The 11,327-nt window shown below is 39.5% G+C and overlaps 1 protein-coding gene and 1 long non-coding RNA gene across 4 annotated transcripts; both read left to right on the top strand.

The window, feature by feature from the left end:
- The first annotated feature begins 658 nt into the window (after window positions 1-658).
- On the top strand, window positions 659-4,032 carry LOC112176183 (receptor-like protein EIX1). 2 transcript variants are annotated; one of them, XM_040511910.1, is made up of 3 exons: window positions 659-3,409; window positions 3,529-3,604; window positions 3,773-4,032. In XM_040511910.1, the coding sequence occupies exons 1-2, from the start codon at window positions 794-796 to the stop codon at window positions 3,547-3,549; spliced, it is 2,637 nt and encodes an 878-aa protein (XP_040367844.1). In that variant the 5' UTR covers window positions 659-793; the 3' UTR covers window positions 3,550-3,604; window positions 3,773-4,032. The 2 variants fall into 2 exon arrangements, with proteins under 2 accessions (XP_040367844.1, XP_024169767.2); XM_024313999.2 differs by having other exon boundaries at window positions 659-3,604.
- A 1,668-nt stretch (window positions 4,033-5,700) lies between these two features.
- Window positions 5,701-8,648, top strand: LOC112178828. Of its 2 annotated transcripts, none has more exons than XR_002927528.2 (4): window positions 5,701-6,595; window positions 6,670-6,917; window positions 7,524-7,606; window positions 8,292-8,648. It is a non-coding gene; the product is annotated as an uncharacterized LOC112178828 (long non-coding RNA). The 2 variants fall into 2 exon arrangements; XR_005804210.1 differs by having other exon boundaries at window positions 5,703-6,595; window positions 6,670-6,742.
- Window positions 8,649-11,327: the final 2,679 nt, after the last annotated feature.

Below are 11,327 nucleotides of genomic sequence, written 5' to 3'. Positions count from 1 at the left end.
TAACAGCCACCAGTTCATCCAGTTCTTTACGCTGAGCTCAAACCTCCCTAATTTCTAGACATTAGAATACTTCTTGTTTTTGCTGATGAACAAGAAACTAGCTTGTAGTGAAGTTCCATATACCTTGCATATACAGATGTGACTTAATTTAACTAACTTATACCTTACGGCAGAGAAGACTGTTGCCACTGCAACTGTCTGAACCAGAGTGACAGCCTTCTCCACTTTCATGAATAGAGAGAGGGAGAGGTTTTACACTTCTACAAATTTCTAAAAGGAGCATTGGGCTAGACTTGAGGGCCCAGCCCCAAGTACTATGTCATGCATATTTTTTTCATTTTTTTTTAATATCACAAAAACTAGTATTCATTCAGAAAGGAGAGAAGCATGGAATGATCGTACAAAACCACAACATATTCGAACCACAAGATATGAGTGGTGCTGGGTCATCTTCTGTCATATTGTGAGACTGAGACAAAAGAAAATCAATGAAGAAAAAACCAATTTCCAAGTTATGCTGGAATAGTCATTGATAAACATCCCCAGCAATAGTCATATCAGTTGTGCTGGGTCATCTTCTATCATAATGTAAGACAGAGACTAGTAATCAATGAAGAAAGAACCATTTTCCAAATTTTGCCGATCAAGTCAACCAATTTCCAGAGTCTTGCTTTGGAATGGACTGAAGCAACTCCATTGCTATTTCCACGATTATACATACGTAGCTTCCAAAATCCTTTTGCTTCAACTATATATTACTTCACTTTGCAGGTTGCATATCATCTTCATAATCATGTTTTTCAGTATAATGAGTGGTGGGTCTATGCATTCTGGTTTGGTTGGGCTTGTGTGCATGGCCATTGCCTCTGCTATTTGTTGTTCTAGTGTTGGAAGCTCCAGCAACATCATGTGCTTGGAGAGTGAAAGGCATGCTCTTCTCCAGTTCAAGCAAGGCTTTGTGGATGAGTCCAATGCTCTTGCTTCTTGGAAAAGTGAGAAAGATTGCTGCAAGTGGAGAGGAATAGCATGCAACAACCAAACAGGTCATGTCACCAGACTTGATTTCTCCTTTAGATATTTCAATTATACAGAAGTTCCTTTAAGAGGTGAAATTAGTCCTTCACTACTTGAATTGCAATATCTAAATTACTTGGACCTCAGTTATAATGATTTTAGAGGAATGATCATTCCCAAGTTCATTGGCTCTTTGAGTCAATTGAAAGAATTACGACTCGGAGAAGCTAATTTCAGTGGACCTGTTCCTCCTCAACTTGGAAACCTCTCTAATTTGCACACTCTTGATCTTTACGGTAACGAAGTTGTTAGTTTTGAAAATCTTGAGTGGTTATCTCATCTTTCTTCCTTGAGATACCTGAACATGTCATATCTAGATTTGTCAAAGGTCATGAATTGGCCACTATCTTTAAGCAAGCTCACTTTACTAACAGAGCTTCAGTTATCCCAGTGTAACCTTCCTAATATCAATCTAAGATCACTTTCCTTTATTAATTCCTCCACCTCTCTTCAAATTCTTCACCTCTCTGTGAACTCTCTTAATTCTTCAATATTTTATTGGATAGCTAATGTCAGCAGCAATTTTATCCATATTGATCTCTCTTCCAACAATCTCAAAGGTCCCATCCCAGATGTCTTCACAAGCATGCTTTCTCTAGTAACACTAGATCTGTCTGAGAATCAACTTGAAGGTGGGATACCAAAAGGCTTTCAAAACTTATGCAGCTTAGAGTCGTTGACCTTATGGTCAAACCAATTGTCTGAAAACATTGAGGACTCTGTTAAAACCTTGTCTTGTGCTGAGAACACACTTGAGACCTTGGACTTGGGTGCTAACTGGTTTTGGGGGTCATGGCCAGATTTGAAACATTTTTCGAAGTTAAGAGAGTTATATCTTGACAGCAATCAAGTAAATGGGTCTCTACGCGAAAGTGTCGGGCAACTCTCTAGCCTTGAAACATTAATTCTCGACGGGAATTCTGTGAGTGGTGTCATAACAGAAGCCCACTTTTTGAACCTCTCTCGTTTACAGTATTTGAGTCTTTCTGGTAATCGTTTCTCTATCAACCTGAGCTCTGATTGGAATCCACCATTTCAACTCACTACGTTATACATGTCCTCTTGCAAGGTGGGCCCAACTTTTCTCAAGTGGATTCTAACGCAGACAAATCTTACCGCTCTTTATCTCTCTAATGCTGGACTATCAGGATCATTACCTAATAAGTTTTGGGATCTATTTTCTCGCTTATCTGACTTAGATCTCTCTATGAACCAAATCCATGGAAAACTGCCGAATCTGTCATCGACAAGTTTAAGTTATGTTAACTTGTCTTCTAATCTATTTTATGGCGCATTGCCATCATTTTCTCCTATGCTACAAAACCTGTATCTCTCGAATAATAGGTTTTCAGGACCTTTGTCTTCCTTCTGTGCAACGCAGGCTCCAAATTTGGAGTATCTTGACATTTCTAAGAACCTATTGTCTGGAGAGCTTCCTAATTGTTGGATGCAATTTCAAGAATTGCAAGTGTTGAATTTGGGAAAGAATAAATTATCTGGAAAAATACCAAGCTCTTTAGGCAATCTACAGGGAATTCAAGTATTGCGTTTACATGATAACAATTTTTCAGGAGAATTGCCTTCTTTAGAGAACTGTACCCGATTATTGATGGTTGATCTTGGCAACAATAACTTGTCGGGAAAGATACCAACATGGATTGGCCAAAGCCTACCAAACTTGTGGACTCTACGCTTACGGTCAAATGAGTTTAATGGAATCATACCCTTCTCCCTGTGCAGTCTAGCTGCCATTCATGTTTTGGACCTCTCTCACAACAGTATTTCAGGAGGCTTGCCACATTGCTTCAATAACATAACCGCTTTGGCTGATGATTCGGGAGTTTATAGTATTATTTATGGTGGAATTGTGGAACTTGTGTGGAAAGGAAAAGAAATTGAGTATGGGGAAAATCTTGACCGTATGAGAAGCATTGACATTTCAAGCAACTATTTGATTGGGGAAATTCCGCCAAGTATAGCAAGTATGACTGAGTTGATTTCTCTGAACCTGTCTAGAAACAAATTGACAGGAAAGCTTCCTGAAGACTTTGGTAACATGAAGATGTTGGAATCTCTTGATTTGTCAAGAAACCGGATGTCTGGTAAAATTCCTAGAAGTTTTGCGAGCTTAAACTTTCTTAGTGTCTTGGACTTATCACGCAACAACTTGTCAGGAAGAATTCCATTAGGCACCCAACTTCAGGGTTTCAATGCTTCTCAATATATGGGAAATCTTGGACTTTGTGGACCACCGCTGACACAAAGTTGTCCAGGAGATGGAACAGTTCAAGATGATGGAATCGCGAGAGGAACTGAAATTGATAACAAAGAACAGGTTAGTGATGGTCTCAACCTTGGATTCTTTATTAGTGCAGTGCTGGGATTTGTCATTGGATTTTGGATGGTCTGCGGCAGTTTACTGCTTAAGACTTCTAGGAGAAATGCTTATTTCAGATTCCTGGACAATGCAAATGATTGGATTTATGTCAAAACCAAGGCAAAAGTGCGGAGGACACTTCAAAGATAAATGGTAAACTAAGCTACATAATAATTATTTTTTCTAGTGTTTATATTTCTGGATAGATATACTTAAACTCTTCAAATTTATAATATAACAATCGTTTGGAAACACAAAATATTTGTTCAATCTTTTAGAAATATTGTTTTTTGACTGTCAATTGTTTTGACATGATGTTAGGAGATTCTGGCATTCAGGGAAATGATGAGCCTAATGGCTTAATGTTGAAGGTTTTCAGATGTTGTTGCTTTCTCTTTCAGCAAGAAATAAATATTATGCTTGTTTCTCTTGAGGTATGTGTATGGAACTATGAATAATGGATTGTATGTAGTATGAGTTGGCATAACTTTTGATTCCATGCAACAAGACCTCTATTTAGCTTCCTAATCCTTTCGGGCTGTAATTTAAACCTAGCTTTCTCGATTGATTTCAAAGTTATTAGCTGCAATTATATATTGTTCCATTCCACAGCATTTCAACATATCTATTCCAATCTAACTTGATCATGTTTGTGTTATTCAACTTGTTTTCCAGAAGTTTGATTTATGCCAATCTAACTTGATCACTATAATAATAATCCATGTCTCTTAGTATTTCAACTTGAGGCCAGATGAGAATCCAACATTTCAATAGTAAGCATACCATTTTTTCTTTTCTTTTCTTTTTTTCCTTTATATATATATATATATATATATATATATATATATATATATATATATATTGGATTTAGAGCAGAGAGAGCATCAATATATTCATTTCTGCAATTTCTGGAATATCCCATTCAGTGCCTAACAAGTATTGGAATGAATACACTCTACGAGTCTACAAATCAAATCCCCGAGAAATTTCCAATCTATCATAAAAAAAAAAAACTACACCCTATATATATTTACAATTCAATTGAGATCTAACCACTTACTACAACCATTTCCTCCAAACATAAGGAATGTGCTTCTCTAGCTCTCACGTAAATTACTTGACAAGCAAGGGTGCTAAACTGCTAACAACTTTGGTCACACTTGAAGATGATAGCATTTCTTGATTCTTCAGAAAACAGCTATCCTGTAGAATCCTGCAAGCTTTTCGAGCTTGAAATTTCTTAGTGCCTTAGACTTACCGTACTACAACTTGTCAGGAAGAATTCAAACTTCAGAGATTTTATTGCTCTGCATCTACTGGGAAATTTTGACTTTGCAAACCAGAGCTAACACTTAAAGTCCCCCAAATATGGGTCTACTCAAGGTCCAGTTATCTCTAGTGGCAATGGAAGTGAGAAAACTGATGGTATCAGAAACCTAGGATTTTAAAACGATAATGCATTGCTTGGATTCTTCAGAGGATTTTGGGAGTCTGTGACACTTCACTACTAAAGTCTTCATGGGATGCGCCTATTTCAAATTCATGTATGGTACAAAAGATAGGATTGATCTAATAATACTACCAGATCATCATTTATTGTTGCGTACTTACATAAATGTTTATAGTGTGGTCTTTTTTTCTTCATAAGATGATCTTAGAAGTTGCAGCCAACTGTGGAGGAAGGAATTAGTAGCCTACTCCAGAGTAATTAACCAGCATATGGGAGGTTTTTATGACTTGATATGTCTTTGCCTTCTCCTTCTTCAGTTTGTAGCTGCATTTCGCTCTTTCTTTCTTTTTTACCTTGTTTCAGTTTAGAATGCATTTTGAGCCCCCGAAAATTTTGTTTAATTTTTAGAGGGTAATTTTTCGAAAATAAGATTTTTGCACAAGGTGATTTTAGTGAAGGAATCGATTCTGGACATTTAGGGTATCAAGACTACCAATTGGGCTATTTGAATTAATTTTGGGCCAATGTCCTTCCAATTGGGCCTAAAGAATTACTAAGGTTTGTTGAAGCAGAAGATTTTCGGGATTATTATGGAAGGATACAAATTGAGTTTTTAGTAATTCAAGTTTTGGGCATACGATGAAGTCGAAAATAAACTTAGGAAGTTTCCGACGAAAAACGAATAAAAGAAAAGTTACGAGCTCAACACCGAAAGCAGTTAGTTAGAGGAGTTTCATAATTCGTCGCAAGCGAAAAATGGACATTTCGCGTACATAAGTTTAAATAGGAAATTAGCAATCCTAAAACCTAAACTCTCTCATTTTCTCCCTCAGCCGCGTCCTTCTCTCTCTCTCCCCGACCTCACTCTCTCGTCCTCTCCCTCTGCCATCGCCGGAACCACATCGTCCGGCCACCGCCTCACATCACCGCTACCACCAATCGAAGCACCACCTCAATCCGACCTAAACCCATAAGAGATCGACTCCATGCATCGAACCCAACCTCTCTATTCCGCTCTCCTTCTCTCTGCCATAGCCGGGAAACCTAACATCCGGTCACCACCTCATGTCACCGCCACCATCCTTCGAACTAGCATCCAAATCTAACCAAAGCCCAACTGAAATCACCATCAAGCATCGTCGTTAATCTCCACAGATGACCACCATGGTCCTGCCGGGTTGGCCGGCCAGAGCTTCCATCTCCGACCATCATTTCAACACACCGCCGACACCAACCTACCCAGACCAAACCGAGCATTGAAACCCCAAAGTTTCGCTGACGGTCGACGCCGGACGACTACCGCACGCACTGTCACCGGAGTATTGCCTCTGCATGATTTCGTTTTCCGGTCTCCAGTCCAAACTGAGCAAAACCACCATCAAGAATCGAATCAGCGCCTTGTCAAATGCCAAAACCCTAGGGCCCCGACCTCTAACTCCGACCAGAGCCACCTCGTCCGCTGCACGCGCGTGAGAAATTTCTGGCTCCGCCGCTCACGGCTATTGGAGGTTAAGACCGCCTCTATTAGGTAATCTTCACGTTTCCCCTTTGATTGGAGCTTCTGCTTTGACGTGAAACAAAATCCCTAACTCTGTCATTTATTTGGGATTGTGTGAGGTGTTGTGGGATCTGCGTTTTTGAAGCTGTGGAGAAGAAACGAGCTACTGGGTCAGTTTCGATTAAAATAGATTAAGGTAAGGACCGCAAACTCTATTCTGGATGCGAAATTGGTTGAGTGTTGAGTATTGATTGTATTGTTTTCTGCTAGAGGTCTAAATGGATTAATGGCGGTGGAAAAAGCAGCCGGCCTGAATCGAATCCTTGTTTGGAAAAGAAGAGTGGTAAGGGCCTGTTACTCTGAATTGTGAAATTGATGGTGTTCGGTTACTGATTGTTGTAAATGGGTTTGTTGGAGTTATTTTAGGAAGTGAAGTTAAAAATTGCAGAAAATTGTTGTTGCTGTTGCTTCATGAAGGGAAAAGAGTGAAAATGGTGATAGGATGGTTTAAACCTTTGGTATGGCATCTGTGGTAACTTTGTGATTACTGAAGATGCTTGTGATCTGTTTGTGTTTAATTAAGGAGATGACATTGATATAATTTTGGTTTTATCATAAATTCAAGGTAGGCAAAGACTGGTTAATTTGGTGAGCTCTATGCAGTTAAATGAAATTAGGACATTCGATCTCGATAAATGAAGTAAATTACAAGTGAAGTATTTAAAGCTACCATATCCCAAAATCGTAATCCATCGGGAATGGTAATCGTGATTTGTTTTCTTAAAAGTAAAAATGCTAAACAAATGAAGGTGAAAGTGCTGAGTATAACCGCCATATCCCGAATGATTCAAATGCTACGTTGATCATTTGGATTATTTGGGAATGGTAAGTATATTTGTTGCTTAAGAAAAGGGAATGCTAGACAATGGACTTAAATATTTAATCCGAACTATATTATCTAAAGAAGTATGATCACCATCTCCCGAATGAGCTTACTACATTAAGTGAATTGTTCAGGAATGGTTACCATTAAATATTGATTCAAGTTAAATTGGTAACTCATAAAGAAATTAAGCAAATGAGTTATGAATTGAGTACTTATTCGGATTTAGTTTTTGTTAAAGGACTTGGGCGTATGCACATGGATTTGGACAAATGATCGAAAGTTGGGAACAAACCCGAATGTGGACGAGCACTCCATATCCAGGTAGGGTGAGCTGTCCCTTCCTTGTTAGAGGCTTTTCTATATACGTGGAATGCTCTAGTATATTAATATGTTGCCTGCAAGTACGTTTTTGGTTGTTCATTAGTCGATGCCTCGTGATATCCATGTTTCCATAACTGATAATTGCTAATTGCGAAAACCGAGGCTAGACTTGCATGTTGAGATACTGTACCCTTGTATGTTTATACTTGTGACCTGAAAGTGAATGGGACCTAGACGCTTAGATTCCTAGGGATCCCACGGTGTCGATAATCGTGAACCTCCGGAGGGGGCTGTGCTCCTATGTTTGTCGAGGAAAGGTAAGTACAGACAGTGAACCAGTCATAGGAGACTCAGAGCCAGGAAATGGACACTTTCGCTACTTGTAGTTATAAGGACTACAGAGTAGTTGGCCGGTTCTCGAAGGATGACGAACCAGGTCGGTCACTGATTTGATTTATATTAGCCGGCAGGTAAGTATCTCGGAGTTCCAAGTTGTGTGAAACATATTGCATATGTTTTATAAAAGAGATAAATGTTTGTGGTTGCCTATTTTAAATTGTATTTTCGATAAACGTGCACAATATTATGTAGTAAATATTTTCAAGTATATTATTATTTTCAAACCTAGCATGGTTGGGTCGGCCCCTACTGGGCATGCGAGGACGAAAGCTCATCCCTACTATAGTGTGCAGGTTTCGAGCATGTGGTCGGGAAGCGTACAGGGGAGGCACATGGCCCGGCTTGGCGTATTTCTCTTTGGTTTTATCAAAAGGAAGGGTTTGGTCCCTTATCGGATTTTGAAGTAACTTAGTCATTTATTTTCTTACTAATTTATTTGTTTATTTGTTTTCTATTCGCTCATCTACAAAATTTCGAGAGACCCGTAACCCTGGGGCGCGTCTCTCATACTTGTTTTTACTTCGTGATTCGTTATTTCCCATATTGGGCTCCTAACGTAAGCCCAAATCTTTTAGCTCACTTTAAATTCCGCTTGCGAAAATATGTTGTTCGGTTGCTAGAATGTTTTGTGACTTTTGTCCAAGAAAGTGTTTTGTGAACCAACAACCTAAACTCAAAAGGCCTTGCGGTTTCGGGTTGATGAGCTATCGAGATGCCATTCGTGACATGTCGATTCCTCATAGGCTCGGAGTCGCGGTGCTGTGGGACCCCCCTCTCGGGTCACCACAATGCATACTTCTAATGTAAGATAACAATGGATATGTGAATTTGACAGAATACAACAATTTTGCTTTCTAAGACAAGCAACCAAAAACGGATGTATATTGTGCAGTAGTTTCTTCAAGGTTTCATACATCACTAACCAGCAAACAAGAAAGCGCACATTGTAGCTCCAAGAGATCAATTGACACTGAGGTGGTGAAATCATCAAAGCCTTAAAAAATCAACTACCCTTTCTAATGAGTGATCGAGTCTTTTGTAATTCTTTTCACTCGCTTTTTTTCTGCATTCTTTGCTCAAACTTTCATAGCTTCAATCTCAAGAAAACAAAACGTAGAAATAATAACCTTCCGATTGTACTTGAACTCCCTCAAGTAGTACACACCCTCTTTGAGTAGTGATCAAACCATCCTATGTTGGACCAGAGACTTTGGTTAATATGAAGGGTGTAAAAATAGAGGAGGTTAAAAATATTTGAAGTCTGCAAATTGGAACTTTTACAAAACTTCCCATTTCTACATATCCAATCATTTCAACCAGTTAAAAAATTTAAATAGAACATAGTCACAGCAGACACTATTAATAAGGGGTCGTGACCACTTATCCAATTTTAGCCCAAAAATTGCCCACTTACTCCACCAAGAGTTTTTTAACCCCATTTACCCAATCTAACAGTGTTTGAAAGTATTGCTCTCATTTTAATTAACAAATTACACTCATATCTCTCTCTCCTCTCCCTCATCGATTTCTCTCTCTCTCTCTCTCTCTCTCTCTCTCTCTCTCTCTCTCTCTCTCTCTCTCTCTCTCTCTCTCTCTCTCTCTCTCTATAACCACGTATGAGGCTCTCTTTCTCTCTCTCTGTCTCTAAGCCACCACTCCATCGTCGATGTCGGCCTCCACCGCCGCCGCTCTGTCCCACCATTGGACCACCAGAGGATGACGCCATCCAACTCCATGATCCTAACCCCTCTGGGCTTCGCAGGTTTTGTTTGTCAGATGTCCGGGAAGCTCCGAAGCTCCACGCAGGAATCCGGTCTGGGCTTCGCTTGCAGGTCTCGGACGACGTCAAAACTGTGGTCTATTGGGGGGCAATAGACAGATTATTGGCCTCCAATAATTTCTTAACTGTGGTTAATTAATCACTGAAATTAGAGTTTTGATAAGTCTTATGTTGTTTTGAGTTTATTAAAGTACAATAATCTGTCAATGATAGAAACTGGTGATTTTTGGGGTGGTCTATTGAGAGGCAATAGACAGATTATTGCCCAGCAAGAATGTCTTAACTGTGGTTCATTTAATACAGGTCATTTCAACAAAATGCTGCTAGATTCATAACCAACATAATTAGGTTTATTGGGGGCTCATAAAAAGTTTATTGGCCCCCAATAATTTTTTAATAGATGGTCAGAAGTAACTCAGTTTGGTTTTGAATTAGTTTACAAAAGTACAGGTATTCAAATTCAATACTTGGTGAATTTAAGTCCACAACGAATTGGCTTTTTTTTTCACACTCTCCACTTCACTTGAACCTCTTCACCCTAGGCCTCCCGGGTGGCCTCTTAACAAGAATAAATGCACCTAACAACAAAAGGATCACCCATATTCATGCAAAAAATAACAAAACAAATATATTATTTCCCCGCAATAAACAGATTATTGCCGCCCAATAATATATCAGAAATACCAAAACACATTAGAAGCAGTCTTTAACACAAAGGAAAATATCACTGAACACAATTATAGAGACTTTATAACAATTAAAACACATTATTGCCCCCAATAGGAAGATTATTGCCCCCCAATAATCTCGACTCCGGTTGACGATTTTGCCCACAATTCCAGTCGTTTTGCAACAATTCTAGTTGACCGTTTGCTTTCACACTGATTTGACTCTGATTGCAATGACTCCGGTTGCAGCCCGGGACAGGAGATACAATCAAGTTGCGATTTCCGTGATGATCAGTCGTCGGCGAGAAAGACAGAAGCAAATCGAAGTCGTACCCGATTCTACTGGTGGTCATCGATTCCTTCAGAAGGTCCAACCCGGCCTAGCCGAGCTTCTCAGCGACGAGGACCGTCGGCTTGGCATCGAGCCTGGCCGCAGAGATCATGACAACGAGTTTCGGCCCGGCGATGGCTAGAGCCGGCGTCGTGGGCGACCTGCTGGAGAGAGAGAGAGAGAGAGAGAGAGAGAGAGAGAGAGAGAGAGAGAGAGAGAGAGAGAGAGAGAGAGAGAGAGAGAGAGAAGGAGAGGGCAAAAAAGTCCCAAATTTTTTTAAAAACAAAAAAACAAAAAAATTAATTGGGTATTAGGGAAATAATCCCTAAGAGTGTTTTGGGTAAATGGAGTAAAAAAACTGTTAGTGGAGCAAGTGGGCAATTTGGTTGCTTAAAAATGGGTAAATAATCATTTCCCCTATTAATAATGCTTTCGTTTGATTTGATCATAGGCCTCTCTCTTATATCACCTCAACTTGGGGTTCTTTCTACCCATTTTAGACCTAGATGCCCCAAAATTGTTATTTACAGAGTTGGTACCCTT

The sequence above is a fragment of the Rosa chinensis genome, chromosome 7, assembly GCF_002994745.2.
Source record: "Rosa chinensis cultivar Old Blush chromosome 7, RchiOBHm-V2, whole genome shotgun sequence".
Classification (NCBI taxonomy): Eukaryota; Viridiplantae; Streptophyta; class Magnoliopsida; order Rosales; family Rosaceae; genus Rosa; species Rosa chinensis.
The sequence above is the reverse complement of the archived record's forward strand: the minus strand, read 5'-3'. Positions and strand labels throughout refer to the sequence as shown.